Source organism: Castanea sativa, chromosome 1 (genome assembly GCF_040712315.1).
Source record: "Castanea sativa cultivar Marrone di Chiusa Pesio chromosome 1, ASM4071231v1".
In the NCBI taxonomy this organism is placed as follows: Eukaryota; Viridiplantae; Streptophyta; class Magnoliopsida; order Fagales; family Fagaceae; genus Castanea; species Castanea sativa.
Window position 1 is genome coordinate 77,514,870 of NC_134013.1, and position 19,002 is coordinate 77,533,871.

A 19,002-nucleotide genomic window follows, 5' to 3' on the forward strand; every position below is an offset into this window, starting at 1 on the left:
TCATATTTTGAAAATCCAACCGCTGAATTATATGTTTTATTTATCATTAACATGCATGCCAATTTTCATGCCAATCATATGTAATTTACTATTCAATCCATAAACTTATCTTTATATATGTTATTTTAAACTACAAAATCTTAAATATCAAATGATCTAATTTCAGGATTTTCTATAAGTACCAAATGGATGTGCTGTCATTTGAAAGAAGAGAATAAATCTAGATTAACTAAACTGCAGGTTCACTACTACTAAACTGAGATTACAGATGAGTTATTGTTTGGATTTGATCTTTTCTATTCATCTTACATGGACTTTCTTTGACAAGGTTCTAGCAAACTATGATACTAACCTCATGGTCAACTAAAGATCAACTAATAAAGCTCAAATAACCCAGAACCAACCGAGAACTGAACCAGCAACCAAACCAAGTCCCAGGAAAACAATCATTACAATTGCAGAAATCTCTGCTTCTGAAACTGGTACAGACTTGGGAGTGAGGATCATGAAGACACTTGTAAGATATCCATTGGTTAATCCAAGCATAAAAGTTAGAGTTACCACTGGTACCTCAGTTTTTAGCCACTTTGGTCCATGCAGACAAGCTGTGAAAAGTGGATAGAACATAAGCCTGGCAATGCAAGCCCATGAAGCAATTTTAATACTGTTTAGAAGGTAGATTGCAGTCAGAGACTTTCCCAACAAATCTGCAATATTATAAATTGTGATCAGCAGAATAGGATACCAATCTCGAAGAAGCTTGGATTCTAGATTTTCAGCTATAAATCCAGGAAAAATGGACAGAGTCACAACATAAATCATAAAAATCCCAAAAGCTGGCCATCGAATTTTTCCTGCCACAGACCAAAATTTGGGCCTTGAACACAAGTGATCAACTTGAAGAAGTTTATAATGCTGCTGCATGACCGGTAACTTGTATAACAAGTTGCAAGAAAGTATGCAGCATATGAGGATAATGGTGCCAACAATAAAATAGAAGTGAGCACTTGTTCGAAGACCCTTTGGAGTCTGTGGAAATGATGCCTTTGTCATAATCCTTAAAATCGAAACTAGAACACCTGCCAACAAGCAAATGACTTAATCAGGGGTTGTTTGCATGGGACTTGCCTATGGTTAAAAGTCTAAAGTTGTGGAAGAAACAGCATGCCCTGATTCCTGCTGGTTACATTATCACCTACAATCCATTTTACAGGTTTTCAAAGAGTTCTGTTTCAGTTCCAGCAAGACAACCAGAAAGTTGGTTATGATATGCAAAATTGCATTTTTTTGAATATCAAAATTGTCTTGCAAGAGGAATTCCTTTACCAATTGAAATTGGTGACCAACAGTGAGCACTGTAATATTTTCTGAGGAATTCATTGGAGGCATTAATATTTGAAATTAAAACACAAATCGCACACCAACCATGAAATGCCACACGACTAGAATGACTGCACATTAACATACAAGCAAAGTGTAACCATAGTGTCTATTATAAAGCCATCTTCCATGAATTTTTTCGCATAGTCCAAACCTTTTCTCTTGCAGATGCTCGTTCGTATTTTGTTACAAGTCTGAAAATGCAAGTTCATATCCACATAATTTTTGTACTCCCAAAGTATATTGTTTGTTGAATTAGAAAACTAAAAGTAGGAAAGTCTATATTTTTATGGTACCTGAAGAAGCGGTTCCTGCAAAAACAGCCTGCATATACTCTTTGGGGAGTTTTCCAGCTGATCCTATCAAGCTTCCTCCCACCAAGCCATCAGCTAACCCGCAGACTATGACTGATGCAACTGTCACAGCATAGGCTCCATTTGGTGGTTCATTTGAGTCAGAGCTGCACCAAGCCCAGTCTATAACTGGAGCCACCATTAGAGAGATCACAAACATTGAATATCCCAAATTCATTCTCAATCTAAAATTCAGCCTTCGACTCCATTCACCCCAACTCAACATAAAAATCAGAACCAGCACTGAAGAACTCATATAAGCTACAGCGAAAACCTTTTCAACGTGCTTGGTTGAATATAGATACGCAAAGTAATCAACAGCGGTGATTAAAGCATTCCAAGGAAGCAAATTGCCAGCACCAAGCAAGAAATGGATTATGTAAGCGATCTTGTATGTGTCTCTGGGTGCATTTTCATCTCCAGGACCCTTCACGCCTTCCATTTTCATGTTCTTGCTGGTTTCTAATTCCAACATTATTGGTTTCCATTTAAGCATTTTATAAGATGTGATTGATAATTGTGAAATGATATTTTGATTAGAGAGGCATATTCAAGCTGAGCTGACCAAAATTCTGCCTAGCTGGGAGTGGGGCTTGCAAAGAACTATGACTTATATTTGTTATATGCAACCTTTCTAGATTTGTATGACAAGTTTCCAATGAAAGACTGGCTTCATTAGCCATGAGAACAAGCCAAAGCCAGTTGGACTCATTTGTGACTCTACTTTGCTGATGGATTTGATTGATGGGTTGGGAGCCGGAATAATGGGCCTCGTGCATGTAGGAAATTTGTGCATTGTAGGGACAGCAATGGATGGGCAGCATTAGAAGTACTTTTTATTCTACTGCTAAACATGTGTAAGTTGGCTGGCATTGTCCATTTTTAGCCCATAATTGGGTAACTAAAAGTTGGGGGATTTCACCAGAATTTCTATTCACATGCAAAGATTTTTACACAAAAGAATATTTCCATTAGTCTCTCAGAAATCAAAGTGCCTATACTCGAAGATTAAGAGAACCATTATAGCCAGACTATAAAAATGATGAGAACTAAGAAAAGCCAAAATAACTCTTGTCAAGAGTGACTTGCCGAAAAGAAAGAAGGGTCCCTTCAGCGTGCTCAGGAGGTCACCACAGTCCATAGCCATCACCATCAGGAATTTGATTCTGTCCTTTCCTCTAATGTCAGGGAATTTTCATTGGAGAGCTTGATTATCCCCACTTCGACATGTGTCACTTCGAGCTATCACTCACCATTGTTTATGGCTTTCGGAGAGAGAGAGACAGGGGGGCGGCATGGCACAACTTTTCTTGCATTATGCTTAGAGCCTAAGATAATAATTCAGCAATCAACCACCCCACCATTGCTTCTGTGGCCTGGAGCCGGAGATAAAAATTTGAAAAGATAAAAGCTTTTGTGATAGATTTGTACCAAACAACATGCATGGTGATCAAATGAACAACGTACTCCATATTCCCATTGACTTTTTGGTTACTCCTATAATTAGATGAATGATTCATGTATTCATTACTTCAAGTTTTGATTCTGGTTGCAAGGAATCTAGACTTGATGGCTACAAAATTTATTCCTAAAAAAGCACAACACAAGCTGAAGATAGCTAGCCACACCATTACAGCAACAATGCCTGCATTCGAAGGCATGCACCCGCCAGTTTTAAACCCTATGGGACATGCACTTAGGCTTTTTCGCTTTGAATCAATTACCAGTTTTAAGGTCTACACCAAACTGCAATCATAATTAGGTGAAACAGTTTCAAAAAGCGACATAGCACTAGAAGCTATTATTGCGTTATGATACTTTTTAGTTTTTGTTTGTCTGTCATGAATGATCGGAAGAAGTCTGGTTTTTACTTTTGCATATATTAAGATTCTTTTTACAGTTAGACTCTATAACGCCAAAAGTAGTGATTATCACACGCACTCACTAATCTAAATAGTCCTCACGCACGGTTACTATTCACATTTTATAGTAGATATTTGTATTAAAATTGTGGATATCACACATAATTGTGGACATAATGTCTATGAAGTGTACACTATTGAGTGTGTAACGAGAATTTTTCCATTCTACCAAAAAAAAAAATTTAAAGATTTTTCCTAATGTTAAAGCTGTAATTGTCAAGAAAAAGATATATTACAATGATTGAGTACTGTGTGTGGCATATCTGAGTCTGACCTCACTCGGCCAAGAACACCACACCGGCACCTAAAACAAATTGGTAGTGGTACTTGGTACAGTGTATGGTTCTAAGGTGATATACTTAATACATATTCTTTTTTGAGATAACTTAATACATATTCTTTTGCTAGTGTATATATCCGAATTTCCGGTTGGGCATGAATTAATAACATCATAGTCGTTTTAGTCTTGTGTTGTGTTGGCAGCAAAATGTGTATGGGCACCCATAATATGCAGTTGCCAATAAAAAGGTAAGGCTACTTTAAGTGACAATTTGGATTCGGATTATAATTGCTGTGTTTTGAGTTTTTGTATTTTCTTTTTTTCTTTTTTTTTCAACGTGCATAAATAGTAACTGATACTGTTCATACACGTTATTTCACTGTACCGGTTACTATTCAGCACTGTGCGGAAAACAAAGTTATTGTTCACGCACTGTTCATGGGACCCACAAACACTTTATTCATAAAAAAATATTAAAAATGGGTCCCACGGTACTATTTACACATTTAAAAATTATTTTGTTACAATATTTTCAGTTTTCAATTTTTAGTAATAAATTTTATCCAAATAGACCCTAGCTCTTAGGTTGGAAAACATTTTCCCTTATTGCCGTACAGGTCCAAAATGGCTTATGGTTGTCAATTTATTTATTAATATTTTTTTTTGCGAGTTTATGAGAAAAAGGACTCAACAGTAATAAGTATTTTATAGTTTAATTATCATGTTCTCACATATGATGAAATGCATGCATACATGAAATAGAATAATTAAGAGAAACTCAGAAAGGGGAATAAAAAACAAAAAGAAAAGAAAGAAAGGGTCCAGAGTCTTTTTTAAAATGGGGGCCTAGGATGTGTTGGATAGGGATTCTTTTTGGAGTGTTAGCTTTTGCATCTTGTCTCATTTAGCTTTACAACTTCTCATATTTAAGGATTGAAAGAGACCATAGAAGTACAAATTTGGTTTATGAGGGCAAACTTTGAAAGCTATATAAATTTCAGTTGTATAGATACCTTGTATTGTTCCATTTTGTTGTTAGTAATACATATTTATGCTGGTATATGCACATAATAAAATAAGTCGTATATGTAGTTCATAAAAATTTAAAAAAAAAAAAAAAAGTCATTATATGTTATGTAGTCCAGGACATTGACTATACTTTAATAAGTCAAACATGTGTAGTACATGTATAGTTGCATGATATCATTTAATGCATATCCCTTTCATTAAAGGAGAAAAAAAGGATAGCCACTTTACAAGTATAAGTATTTGTGGGGCGTGAGAGGAAGAGCCGAGGTTCAAATATCTAGGAGTGAATTTCACACACATATACATTTAGATTAAGCTATAGTTGAATTTCTATCTTATATAAAAAAAAATGGAATTATTCAATTTGTACTTTGTGATACACATCATAACTTCTATATTTTTTTGTTGAAACATCATAACTTCTATCGCATCCTAGGTCTAATCAATGGTTAATTTATCTATATATTCCCCCAATATAATCATTGTAATATAATAATAGGTCCTGATAATTGGTGTCCTTAGGACATTTATTAATGGAAAATTTTAAGAAAGTTTTAAAATCACTTTTACGAGAAATTAAAAAAAAAAACATGGTTTTAAAAACCGAACCAATCAAAGAATTGAAAAAGATGCTGGTTTTTGGTTTAACTCAGTTCTTGACTGGTTTTTTCCCTGTTTTGACCAATTTTTGTTGGTTTTCTCGGTTTTGACCAGACCAATTTTTGGATCAACCGGTTGAATCAGCTGGTCTAGTCTAGTTTTTAAAACAGTTAAATATATTACTTACCTTTTTTCTCTCATAAAATTTTTTTTAAAATACTTTCTAAACTAATGCCCTTAGAGCTTTCGTTGACTTAACCCTATAATAATTAGGTTTTACTAACATTTGCTCTTAAGGCATACATTAGGAAACCATTTAAAAAAAAAATTTATAGGAAAATGAAAAAGTGATTAAATTTTTTGATAGCATTTTCAAATTTATATAAATAGTTTCCAAAGATGGATGCTTAATGTATGCCCTTAGAGTATACATTAACCGAACCCATAATAATTTCATGTTCAAAGTTCTCCTCCAAACCGGGTTGGAGGAGTCTTCTCTAAACCATTACTTGGTAGTTTATCATCCATATGTATTAAATCATATGAGTCACTAAATCATTTAAATAAGTCACATGACTATTAAGTAGGTCGTGTGACTAAAAGCATACATGGATGGTTTTATGAATTGTCACATAGTGGGTTTGAGAAAACTTCCTTATACTAGTTTAGAAACATTTTATCATAATTTCATTTAGGGTGAGTTTGATTTAGCTTTAGAAATTGTGCTTTTTCAACAAGTGGTGGGACAAAAAGTAAGATTTAATATTGCAGCTCAAGGGATCCATTACATAAATGCAAAAAAATCACATTTACTGGGCCAAAAACACGATTTGAAATTTTACTAATCATCGTCACTAATCATCATCCATATCCTGTGTTCTATTACACATTTGTATTCCAAACTCAAGATGTCTTTTAAGCTTTTGTGTTGAGTATAATTAAGGCTATTAGAGGATTAGTGTGGGGAGTAAAAGGGCCCAAGCGGGCATATGGGCCTTTGGGCTGTAACATGGAGGGCCGACCTGCTCCAGGATCAAACTCTATGAGTTGGCCCATACGCCGAGGGTCCGAGGATACAGCCGAGGACGAGCTTCTCCTCGGAAAAGCCCTAGAGAATTCAAAGTTTCATTATGAAGGTCAAAGCACAACTCTGGAAAGACCAGTGGTTAAAAGGGGACATCCTGAATCTTCTAGATGCACCAGTATTAAAGAAAATATCAAGAATAAAGGCTGTCACCTCCGCATTAAAGGCTCTGCACCTACCTCCCTGGCCGCATTAATGGGGAGGTGACCCCTGAATAGTGAGGTGGAAACTTCTAGTCACTGTTCAAAAAGTATCAGGAAAGGAAGTATAAAAGGGGGGTAAAGGCCAAAGAAAAGGGGGATCGGAAAACTAAGAAAGAAATTAAGAACTTGTAATTTTAAAGGAAGAAAGAGAAATAATAAAGAAGTAGTCCTCGGCTCGAGTCTGAGAAGATCCATTTGTCATTATCGTTCGTTATTTACTTGTGTTTGCTTATAAAAGCCTGTTATCAAGCTCCCAGCACTTCTAACCTAGGTTTCAAGCCCACACTCTACAAATCTTATTGTTTAAGGCTCATTGGGCCTGAGCCCGTGATTGTCTTTGGGTCCAGGTGCAATTGTACACTTACAATTGGCGCCGTCTGTGGGAAACCTGGTCTAGAAAAGGTTGGGATACCATGGCAGGCCTAGGTTCTCACCATGCAGAGTCACAGGGATCACAACCGGAGGATCGTTTCGAGCGCCTTGAGCGTCAAAGGGATCGTGAGGGAAGTGTCCATACAGAATACCCCGGCGCTAGCCATACTCATGATGGGGGTAGCACCACCCACGAGGAGGGTTCTAAATCCATGCAGAAGGAAATCAATCGTCTGAAGAGAAAGTTACGTCGTGCTAAACGTAGGTTTTCACCATCCTCATCTAATCCTTCCTTAGAGGAGGATAGGGGAGGTGGCTACAGCTCAAGGTCGTGCTCTCCCACCAGTGCAACATCCTCCGGTGAGGAGGACGACCAGCCAACTCGCAGACGTAAGAAGCTTCATTCTAGGGGCTTAGGCAACGATGCTATGAGTAGGGCATTGCACCAACTCTCCAAATCTCCATTTACACGGAGGATTGAGAAAGGAAGGCTTCCCAGAAGGTTTATCCAGCCCACTTTCACCATCTATAATGGCCGGACTGATCCGGTGGAGCATGTGAGTCACTTTAACCAGAGGATGGCGGTGCACTTTCACAACGAGACCCTGATGTGTAAAGTTTTTCCCTCTAGCCTGGGACCTGTTGCTATGAGGTGGTTCAACGGCCTTAAGTCGGGGTCTATAGGTTCGTTTGGGGAGCTTACTAGAGCATTCGCTTCGCGGTTCATTATGTGTAGCAGAGTCCCTCGGCCCTTGGACTCGCTGTTATCCATGACTATGAGGGAGGGGGAGACGTTGAAAGCATACTCCGACCGTTATTGGGAGATGTTTAATGAAATAGATGGCGACTTTGATGAGATGACGCTTAATACCTTTAAGGTAGGCCTCCCTACTGATCACGACCTGAGAAAGTCTTTGACTAAAAAACCCGTCCGCAACGTACGCCGCCTCATGGACCGTATTGACGAGTATAAGAGAGTGGAGGAAGACCAACAGCAAGGAAAGGGTAAGGAAAAGGTTATCCCACAGGAGAGAAGGGATTTCAGGTCGGACAGATACCACAATAACAGGCCGAGGAGAGATTATGTGGGATAGTCTGTCTCGGCAGCACCTCAGGCCGTGAACACTGTATTCTGAGAACCAGTACATCAGCTGCTAGAGAAAGTTCGTAAGGAACCCTTCTTCAAATGGCCTGATAAGATGGCAGGAGACCCTGCGAAGAGGAATCAGAACCTCTTTTGCCAGTACCACCAGGATGTGGGCCATACTACTGAGAACTGTCGGACCCTTTGGAACCACTTGGAACAGCTTGTCAGTGAAGGAAAACTGAAGCAGCACCTGTGCCAACCTAGCGGGCAAGGCAGTCAATCTGGTTCAAACAATCAGAGGAATAATTCATCTCGGCCGGCTTTAGGAACAATTAATGTTATTTTTGCTGCACCTGGCAGGATCGGTTCGGCTCCCACTAGGGTGATGGCAGTTTCTCATTCTCAGGCCGAGGATACGGGCTGCAAGCCGAAGAGGTTGAAGCTCAATTTGCCCGTCTTGGGATTTTCTGAGGAGGATAAAGTAGGGACTATCCAACCCCATGACGACGCTCTTGTAGTTACGCTCAGGATAGGGAACTATGATGTGAGGAGGGTGATGATTGATCAGGGCAGCGGTGCAGATATCATGTACCCTGATCTATTTAAGGGGTTAAGATTGAAGCTGGAAGATCTTACTCCTTACGATTCGCCGCTTATAAGCTTCGAAGGGAGGTCCGTTGTGCCGAAGGGACAGATTCGTTTGCCCGTTCAATCCGGCTCAGAAACGGTTGAAGTGGACTTCATCGTGGTTGATGCGTACTCTCCATACACGGCCATCCTCGCCAGGCCTTGGCTGCACGCTCTGGGAGCTGTCTCCTCTACTTTGCATGTTAAAGTTAAATTCCCCTCGGGGGAATATGTTGAGGAAGTTCTCGGCAGCCAATCGGTGGCCAGGCAATGCATATCGGCTGTAGTATTGCATCAGACAGAAGCCGAGCCTTCGGCTTTAATCACCAAAGACTTATAGCAGTTAACAGCTCCTGGTTCATCTGGGATGGTGACAGGAGAGGAGACACAGTGTGAGGAGTTAGAGAAGTTTCTAGTAGCCGATAACCCAGAGAGGTTCTTCCAAGTCGGCATACTTTTGCCACACCAAGAGAAGATCGAATTGTTAGAATTTCTGAAGGACAATGTTGATGTTTTTGCGTGGGATCCTTACGAAGCTCCAAGCGTCGATCCGAGCTTCATTTGTCATCATTTAAATGTCAACCCAACTATTGTTCCGAGAAGGCAGCCACCTCGGCGCTCTTCCAGAGAACACTCCGAGGCTGTGAAGGAAGAGGTGCTTAAACTCAAGAGGGCTGGGGCTATCAAAGAAGTTTTCTACCCCGAGTGGTTGGCCCATACAGTTGTTGTTAAAAAGAAGAATGGAACGTGGAGGGTATGTGTGGACTTTACTGATCTGAACAAGGCCTGTCCCAAAGATTCGTTCCCAATGCCGCGTATTGACCAACTGGTGGATGCCACTGTCGGACATCCTCGGATGAGTTTTTTGGACACTTTCCAAGGTTACCACCAGATTCCCTTGGCAATGGAGGACCAAGAAAAGACTGCCTTCATTACTCCGACGGGGAATTATCATTATAAGGTCATGCCATTTGGTTTGAAAAATGCTGGGGCTACTTACCAAAGAATGATGACCAGGATGTTCGAACAGCAGTTGGGGAAGACGATTGAGATGTATGTAGACGATATGGTGGTAAAGAGCAAAACGATACCTTCACACGTGAGAGACCTGGCTGACACCTTTCAAGTGTTAAGAAAGTACAAGCTGCGCCTTAATGCCTCAAAATGTTCTTTCGGCGTTGGGTCTGGAAAGTTTTTGGGGTACATGATCACTCATAGAGGCATAGAGGTAAACCCAGCACAGGTGAGGGCTATTCAGGACTTGCAGCCTCCTCGCAACCCAAAGGAAATCCAGAAATTGACTGGGATGATTGCCGCATTGAATAGGTTTATCTCTCGGTCAGCTGATCGATGTCGTCCCTTCTTCCAATTGTTGAATAAGTGGAAAGGGTTTCAATGGACCGAGGACTGCGTGTTAGCTTTCCAACAGCTTAAACAATATCTTCCTCGGCCACCCATTTTGTCTCGCCCCGAGACAGACGAGGTCTTGTTTGCTTATCTGGCAGTGGCCGTACACGCGGTCAGCCTGGTCCTTATCAGGAATGAAAGTGGGATGCAAAGACCGGTCTACTACGTTAGTAAGTCTTTGGGTGAAGCTGAGGTGCGTTACTTGCTCTTGGAGAAAGCGTTTTTGGCTATAGTTCATACCATGCAGAAACTTCCTCATTATTTCCAGTCTCATACTGTGGTTGTTCTAACCCAATTGCCTCTTAAGGCGGTGTTACGCAGTACTGATTACTCTGGCAATGTGGCAAAATGGGGAACCATTTTGGGAGCTTTTGATGTTAAGTATAAACCTCGCACCTCGGTGAAGGGCCAGGTCCTCGTTGACTTGGTGGCAGAGTTTACCGAACCATTGCTAGAAGAAACTCTAAAAGAATAACACATGGATGAAAAATCAGTTGGTGTGATTACAGCTGCCATGCCTCCGATTTGGAAAGTGCATATGGATGGGGCGGCTAATCAGAGAGGGTCTGGGGTTGGACTTGTTATTACGTTCCTTGAGGGAATTGTCTTCGAAAAATCTTTGAGATTGGCGTTCTCGGCTACTAACAATGAGATTGAATATGAAGCAGTCGTGGTAGGCATGCAGATGGTACGTAAGATGGGTGGAAAGGAAGTCCATGTGTTCTCAGACTCTCAGTTAGTGGTCGGCCAGGTCATGGGGACCATGGAGGCCAAGGACACAAGAATGCAAGAATATCTGGCCCAGGTCAAGCGTCAGCAAGCAGAATTCGACTCCTTTGTCTTAGCTCACATCTCTAGGAGTGGGAACACTCATGCCGATTCCTTGGCTACGTTAGCAACGTCCTCGGCTCAAGACTTGCCCAGGATTATCCTTGTGGAGGATCTGCTGGAGCCAACTCTTATCCCCGCCAGGGCGGCTCGCGTCCATCTAATAAGATTTGGACCTAGTTGGATGGACCCAATCGTATCTTTTCTTAAGAACGACATCCTCCCTGAGGACAAATCTGAAGCAAAGAAGGTGCATCGAAAGGCGCCACGTTTTTGGCTATCCGAGGATCAGAAGCTGTATAAACGATCCTTTTCAGGACCGTACTTGTTGTGTGTGCACCCTGAATCAACAGAAGCGTTACTAGAGGAACTGCATGAGGGAATTTGTGGGAGCCACACTAGGGGAAGGACCTTAGCCCATAGAGCTCTAACTCAGGTTAATTGGTGGCCCAACATGCAGAGAGAGGCTCAGGACTATGCCAGAAAATGTGATCAATGCCAGAGGTTTGCCCCTAATATTCATCATCCTGGTGGGGTTCTTAACCCTCTCTCCAGTTCTTAGCCTTTTGCGTAGTGGGGATTGGACATAGTGGGGCCATTTCTGAGAGCATCAGGAAATAAAAGATGGCTTCTTGTGGGAACAAACTATTTCACCAAATGGGTTGAAGCCGAGCCCTTAGCAAATATCAGAGATATTGATTCCAAGAAGTTTGTCTGGAAAAATATTGTCACTAGATTCGGTATACCACACACACTTATCTCCGACAATGGTGTTCAATTTGACAGCAAGGCCTTTAGGCAATATTGTGGTGACATGGGTATCACAAACAGATACTCCACCCTAGCTTATCCTCAGGGAAATGGGCAAGCCGAGGCCATTAACAAGGTCATAGTTAGTGGGCTTAAGAAAAGGTTGGACGATGCGAAAGGCAGATGGGTAGAAGAGCTCCCTCATGTTCTATGGACGTATCGAACCACACCGTGCAGGTCCACGGGAGAAACGCCATTCTCTATGACTTATGGAGCCGAGACGGTGATACCTCTGGAATCTGGATTTCCCACCATAAAGACAAGTTCTTTTAGCCCGGAGAATAACAATGGACTCCTGGAGAAAGGTCTTGATTTACTCGAGGAACGACGCGAGGCAGCCATGGTCTAAATGGCTTATTATCAACAGAAGCTAAAACGGGGGTATGATGCCCATGTGAAGCTAAGGCCACTTGCACCTGGTGATCTTGTACTAAGGAAAGTTGTAGGCACTTCTAAGAACCCAGCTTGGGGTAAGCTAGGACCCAACTGGGAAGGCCCCTATCGTATTGTTTCAGTAGCAGGCATAGGGTCATATCGGTTAGCTGACCTAGATGAAAGAATTGTACCACGCCCGTGGAATGTAAATAATCTTAGAAGGTATTATTATTAATAAAATGGGTTTTTTTCAGTTGATATTTCAAAGTTATGAGTACCTCTGACACCTGTAACTACTATTCTTAAGAATCAAACAGAAACTTGGTTAAGTGCAGTCCTCGGACCACAAACCTTGTGGAAATTGATGTCTTGTCATTTGTTAAACAGAACCTTAGTTATGCCGGGTCCTCGGACCTCCTACTTTGGGGAAATTAACATTTGAGGCTACCGTTCTTAAGAATCAAACAGAAACTTGGTTAAGTGCAGTCCTCGGACCACAAACCTTGTGGAAATTGATGTCTTGTCATTTGTTAAACAGAAGCTTAGTTATGCCGGGTCCTCGGACCTCCTACTTTGGGGAAATTAACATTTGAGGCTACCGTTCTTAAGAATCAAATAGAAACTTGGTTAAGTGCAGTCATCGGACCACAAACCTTGTGAAAATTGATGTCTTGTCATTTGTTAAACAGAACCTTAGTTATGCCGGGTCCTCGGACCTTCTACTTTGGGGAAATTAACATTTGAGGCTACCGTTCTTAAGAATCAAACAGAAACTTGGTTAAGTGCAGTCCTCGGACCACAAACCTTGTGGAAATTGATGTCTTGTCATTTGTTAAACAGAACCTTAGTTATGCCGGGTCCTCGAACCTCCTACTTTGGGGAAATTAACATTTGAGGCTACTGTTCTTAAGAATCAAACAGAAACTTGGTTAAGTGCAGTCCTCGGACCACAAACCCTGTGGAAATTGATGTCTTGTCATTTGTTAAATAGAACCTTAGTTTTGCCGAGTCTTCGAACTTCCTACTTTGGGGAAATTAACATTTGAAACTACTGTTCTTAAAAATCAAATAGGGACTTGGTTAAGTATAGTCCTCGGACCAAACCTTGTCACTATTCTTTATATTTTGTCACTGTTCTTATTTTTATCACCCCTTTTGATGGAAATCATTATCTCATCATTTATTAATTTGGATCTTAAGTTCTTCATTCTTAAGTGTTAAGCAAAATTTTTGCAAGGAATGGTCTTCGGACCTTACATCCTGCTGAAAGCAATATATCAGATTACAAAGGTTTAACTATCATATGAGTTGTCTGACTTTGATGTTATTTGATATCTAAATTAAGTTATGCGGCAGTTTTGAAGTCATAGTTAATTGCACGGTGGAGTTATACTTATTTATTCTGCTTACCTTTTACATGTTTGTCATTAAAAGCTCTCATGGCAAGCACAAAAAGAATAAAGTGAAACAAAGACAATGTGAACAAAAATTGAATAAAAATCTTCTTCATTAATTATGTACAAAGAGGGGGAGTACAAAAAATTCTTATACTAGGCCCTAAACTAGGGAAGGGGGGTCTTGGTGGGAGCTGCTGCCAGCCTCAGTACTCTTCAATTCCAGCTCAAAGGTGGACAAGACTTGTTTCCCTTTGTCTGTTGAAGGAATGAAGGGCTCCATGTTCTGGATCTGCTCCTTCTTGGCACCACTGCACTCGTCCTTCTCTTTATGGGAACCTTCAGGTTCTGTAGGAGCAGGAACGAGCTCTTCCACTGCAGGAGGAAGGGCATGAGAGACAGCCACAATAGGGTTTTCAATTTCCTGTATGTCTAGGGGAAGCCAGATGTTCTCGGGCTTCCTCAGCTCGGAAGCTTGAGGAACCTCTGCTGCATTCATGGCCTCTCCCCAGACCTGTTAACAGTACTCTCGGCACAAGACCGTGAAAGCTTCTATCAGCTCTTCTTGCGTTGTGGTCACCCCCTACTGATAGCTGGCCTTCCTCGCATCCTCCAGTGCGTGCAGATGGGCGCGAGCCTCCTCCTTAACCCGCGTAAGCTCCTTTTCTAAGTCAGAGCGTGCCTGTTGGACTTGGGCGAGCTCGTCATCCCTTTGACGAAGGAGCTTACACTGCCCCTCCACTTGGGTTGTCATTGTCTTTAAGCTAGCCTTATCACCATCTCTTTCTTTTTTCAAGTCGGCCAACTGTGACATGATTTTCCCATTCTCTGTTAGGGCTTGATTTAGAGATCTTTCTGCCTCTTGCCTTAGCTCCTGCTCCATCCCAGCGCGCTTCCGAGAGTCGTCCACGAACTTCTCGGCAGTGAAAACCTCTTGGATGGACTGCAAATATGCTAGGAGGTTAAAAAACAGTGAAGTTGCTTACAAATAAATATAAAACATAAATGTAAGGTGGAACTTACCAGAGCTAAGCCCCTTTTTAAAGAGAGGAACAGCTGCGGCTGGCCCATCTTCTCCAAGGACTCCATGTCCCTAGGCAGCAGAAGAGGGCGCTCCAGCACCTCGGCTAGATGGTGAGCATGGCCTTGCTGGACTGCCTTGATACTGGAATGGCAGGGAACGGGAGCGTCGTCTAGTATCAAGTCAGGAGACCAGGTAGCTGGTGCTCGGCGCACCTCGGCTTCGTCTCTGATCTCCCCGCTTTCAACTGAGCGGGCGCGTCCTTTACCCTTGTCCAACTTTTGCTGCTGGGTCGGCGCAGGCTGTTTCATCTTCTTTTGTTTTTCTCCTCCAGCCCCCTCAACCTCTGCTTTCCTTTTCTTTTTAGGGTCTTCGACTGGAGGCTTAGGGTCGGCTGGAGGAGGAGGAGGTGGTGGCAAGGCAGGGGGAGCTTGGGACTTTCTTGCTCCCTTCTTTGCCACACGGGCACCTCTATCAGTCATGAGATCCTTAAGCGTGTCCATTTCTTCTTCGATTGAACTGTCGTCTGGACGCGCTATCACTAGACCCGCGATTCCAGAGGCCTCGGCTTCTTCTTCTTCCTCGTCGGAAAGGATGACAAACGGGTTTCCGCGAGGTCGTGGGGAGTCCTCGAGCCGAAACTGGTCTATCTCCTTGTCCAAAGTGTTTGAAGAAGATACTTGCTCTTCTGGGACAACTGTTGCCTGGGAGTGTGTAGCTAAAGGGACGGCAACAATCAGTTATAAATACAGTATGGTGTTAGGGCTATCAAGGAGGTCGCGATCGTCCAGGAAGTGAGGTCTGGCTACGTTGATCTTCCTACGCCGCCGGTCACCTGCAATAATGGCGTTCTCTATTGCCTGGAAGTCCGAGTTTATGGGGTCATACCCTAAAATCAGGTGAGCAGCCCTGAGTTGTAGGTCCTCGCTGACAAACACCTCGAAGCGCAGTACCCGGTTTAGATCTGCAACATTGCAGTGGCTCGAGCGTGGGTGCACGTGTTGCTTATCTGCAAAGAAAGACATCAAAGCAAACAAACATGGTTAGATTCACACAACATATAATAAACTTAAATAAGCATCAATACATATGAATACGCATTTTTGTGAGTGTTAGAGGAAGTTGTGCGGTGGGGGGTTTAATCCTAGGGTGCCGCACCTGGATCTCCCCACTCAACTGGGTAGTGGAGGCCGTTGTGCCAGTTCCCAGAGACGATCAGGTAGTCGTCCTTCATGCCTTTGTTGGATCTGGGCAGACAGGAGATTAGCCTAACGACACTAGAGCGGGATTTAATGTAGTAACCTACATTGGTAAGTTTATGGCACTCGTACAGAAAGGCGACATCGTGCCAGGTGAGGTTTAGACCCATTTGCTCGTTTAGAGCATCGACGCTACCCAAGACTCTAAAGACGTTTGAGGTGCACTGATCGGGACACAACCGGTGGTTGCGGAGGTACTCCCTAGTTACAGGTTTCATTGGGAGGGTCATCCCACCCTCTACAAAGGCTACCATTGGGATGATAACATCTCCCTCCTTTCTAGAGCCGGCCACGGCTTCCGCCGGGTAATATTTTAAACCTACATCGCCGGGAATGTGATACTTGACTCTGAAGCCTTCCATTCCAGCGGCGGTATCAACTAGACACTTGAACTTTCCCATCAAATGTGAACGAAAGGTTAAATTCTAAAATGGGGAATGATTATAAGGATAGCCGAGGACAGGGTCCGAGGAGAAAGGGTTAAGAGAAAAAAGGAATAAGAACTTACAGACTTGAAGTTGTGCGAGTTTCCACGGAGTTGTGTTGACAAAAGGTGATTGCTGATGTTTTGATGGGATTAGTCTCTAGAGAAATAAATGAAGGCGCAGGTTCCTGAAACGTCACGACGTGCGAGAAGTGGCCTCGAAATCATATTTGTCCCGCCCAAATTTTCATGGAATGATAAGGACCGTTGGATGTTCGTCTCACCGTTGAACGTGGGGGACAAGGTATAACTTACGGTAATAAATGCGCGCGTTTTTGAAAAATAAAACCTCCAAGTGTCACCCTCCGGAACGCGAAACGGTTTTCACACGTGTGGTTATTTGCAGAAAGTGTGGAGGAGGTGTTCATTGGATCAAAACCCTATTTTTCTCCTCGGATGATGAAAAATAGAGTTTTGAGGGGCTATTGTGGGGAGTAAAAGGGCCCAAGCGGGCATATGGGCCTTTGGGCTGTAACATGGAGGGCCGACCTGCTCCAGGATCAAACTCTATGAGTCGGCCCATACGCCGAGGGTCCGAGGATACAGTCGAGGACGAGCTTTTCCTCGGAAAAGCCCTAGAGAATTCAAAGTTTCATTATGAAGGTCAAAGCACAACTTTGGAAAGATCAGTGGTTAAAAGGGGACATCCTGAATCTTCTAGATGCACCAGTATTAAAGAAAATATCAAGAATAAAGGCTGCCACCTCCGCATTAAAGGCTGCCACCTCCGCATTAAAGGCTCTGCACCTACCTCCCTGGCCGCATTAATGGGGAGGTGACCCCTGAATAGTGAGGTGGAAACTTCTAGTCACTGTTCAAAAAGTATCAGGAAAGGAAGTATAAAAGGGGGGTAAAGGCCAAAGAAAAGGGGGATCGGAAAACTAAGAAAGAAATTAAGAACTTGTAATTTTAAAGGAAGAAAGAGAAATAATAAAGAAGTAGTCCTCGGCTCGAGTCTGAGAAGATCCATTTGTCATTATCGTTCGTTATTTACTTGTGTTTGCTTATAAAAGCCTGTTATCAAGCTCCCAGCACTTCTAACTTAGGTTTCAAGCCCACACTCTAAAAATCTTATTGTTTAAGGCTCATTGGGCCTGAGCCCGTGATTGTCTTTGGGTCCAGGTGCAATTGTGCACTTACAAGCATCGGGTGTGCTAAACGCTAAAATTTTAGCATTTAGCACACCAAACACCAAAAAGAGACCTACATCAAGTATACCAAATGTCAAAAAACTTGGCATTGATGTACAATAACGTTCTATTATTGGCATGGTAAGGCAAAAATGCCAAAATTTGTTTCTCTTATTTTATTATATTTTTCTCTCACCTCCAACAAAAATCCATATCTCTCTCTCTCCCTGTCTGCTCTCTCTCACTCTCACCCTTTCACACTCTCTTCCTCTCTCACTTCACCCCTAACCACGTCGCCGCTGTTGCCGGCCTCACTACCCCTTCAACCATGCCTCGCCTCCAACCTCCCACTTAGCTTTTGAATCTCTTTCTCACCTTTGGATCTCTCTCCTCTCTCCCAAGGTCGGTCCTCTAGCAAAACAGCGCCATTCACCATTGCCGACTATGTTGTAGAAGCCTGAAGAAAGTACACACAATGCTCTCTTTAATGGACAAAAACTGAACTGTTAGATTCTAGGTAGTAAATCTCGAATCCATGAGGGGTTTCTTGAATTCACAATGTGATAAACTAGAATCTACTAGAAAAAGAATTCGACAAAAGTCTGTATTTTATTAATAATAATCTGAAAATTGAATTACCTTTGGAGGCTACAATGCATTTAAATAGTAAAAACAAAACCTATGGCAACTAGAAACCTTAAGGTGGCTACAAAAGAATATAAAACTCTAATTTGACTAAACAACATTAAAAGCACCTAAAAAGAATGAAATAAATGCTCTAAGCCTAAAATCACGAAAATTACATAAAAATACCTAATATAAAAAATTACAGAACTTAATTTAAATACTCTGTCCTACATCAGACCCATCCACTTGAAACAAACTCATCCTCGAGTTGATAGTTGAAATTTGAAATCTTCCGTGCCAAGAGAACAAATACTTTGAATACTTCATATTCCTTGTCCTTTTGCCAAACTTGAAAGTCATCAATTGAGCAACTTGAACTTCTTGTCCCTTGATCTTCATGTAACTAACAATATTCACCAAATAAGAGTCAATAATCAAATCAAATCTTTCCACTCCAATAAAATTAATAAACTTTGTTTCAATGTCTCCCACTAAAATAATAGGAGCTTGAACGTTGAAATCATCTAATTTGACTTCATTGAGAACATTGAAAACTTTCTCTATAATTTCTTCTTTAATGGTCTCTACTATCTCGACTTTAAGATCTTTATGTATACTAGGAGCTTCAATAATCTCCTCTACATTAATTTTGATTTCAAGATTTTCTTCTATAATAAGGTCTTCATTAATTTCCTTAGAAATCTCTATATTTTGTTCTTTGACTTCTACG

The 19,002-nt window shown here is 41.8% G+C and overlaps 1 protein-coding gene across 1 annotated transcript; it reads right to left on the reverse strand.

Moving 5' to 3' along the window:
* Positions 1-200: 200 nt before the first annotated feature.
* LOC142621918 (equilibrative nucleotide transporter 8) lies at positions 201-2,229 on the reverse strand. The gene is made up of 2 exons (XM_075795294.1): positions 1,677-2,229; positions 201-1,079 (listed from the first exon to the last, which is right to left on the reverse strand). Exons 1-2 carry the CDS (start codon positions 2,227-2,229, stop codon positions 385-387), a joined length of 1,248 nt encoding a protein of 415 aa, XP_075651409.1. The 3' UTR covers positions 201-384.
* Positions 2,230-19,002: the final 16,773 nt, after the last annotated feature.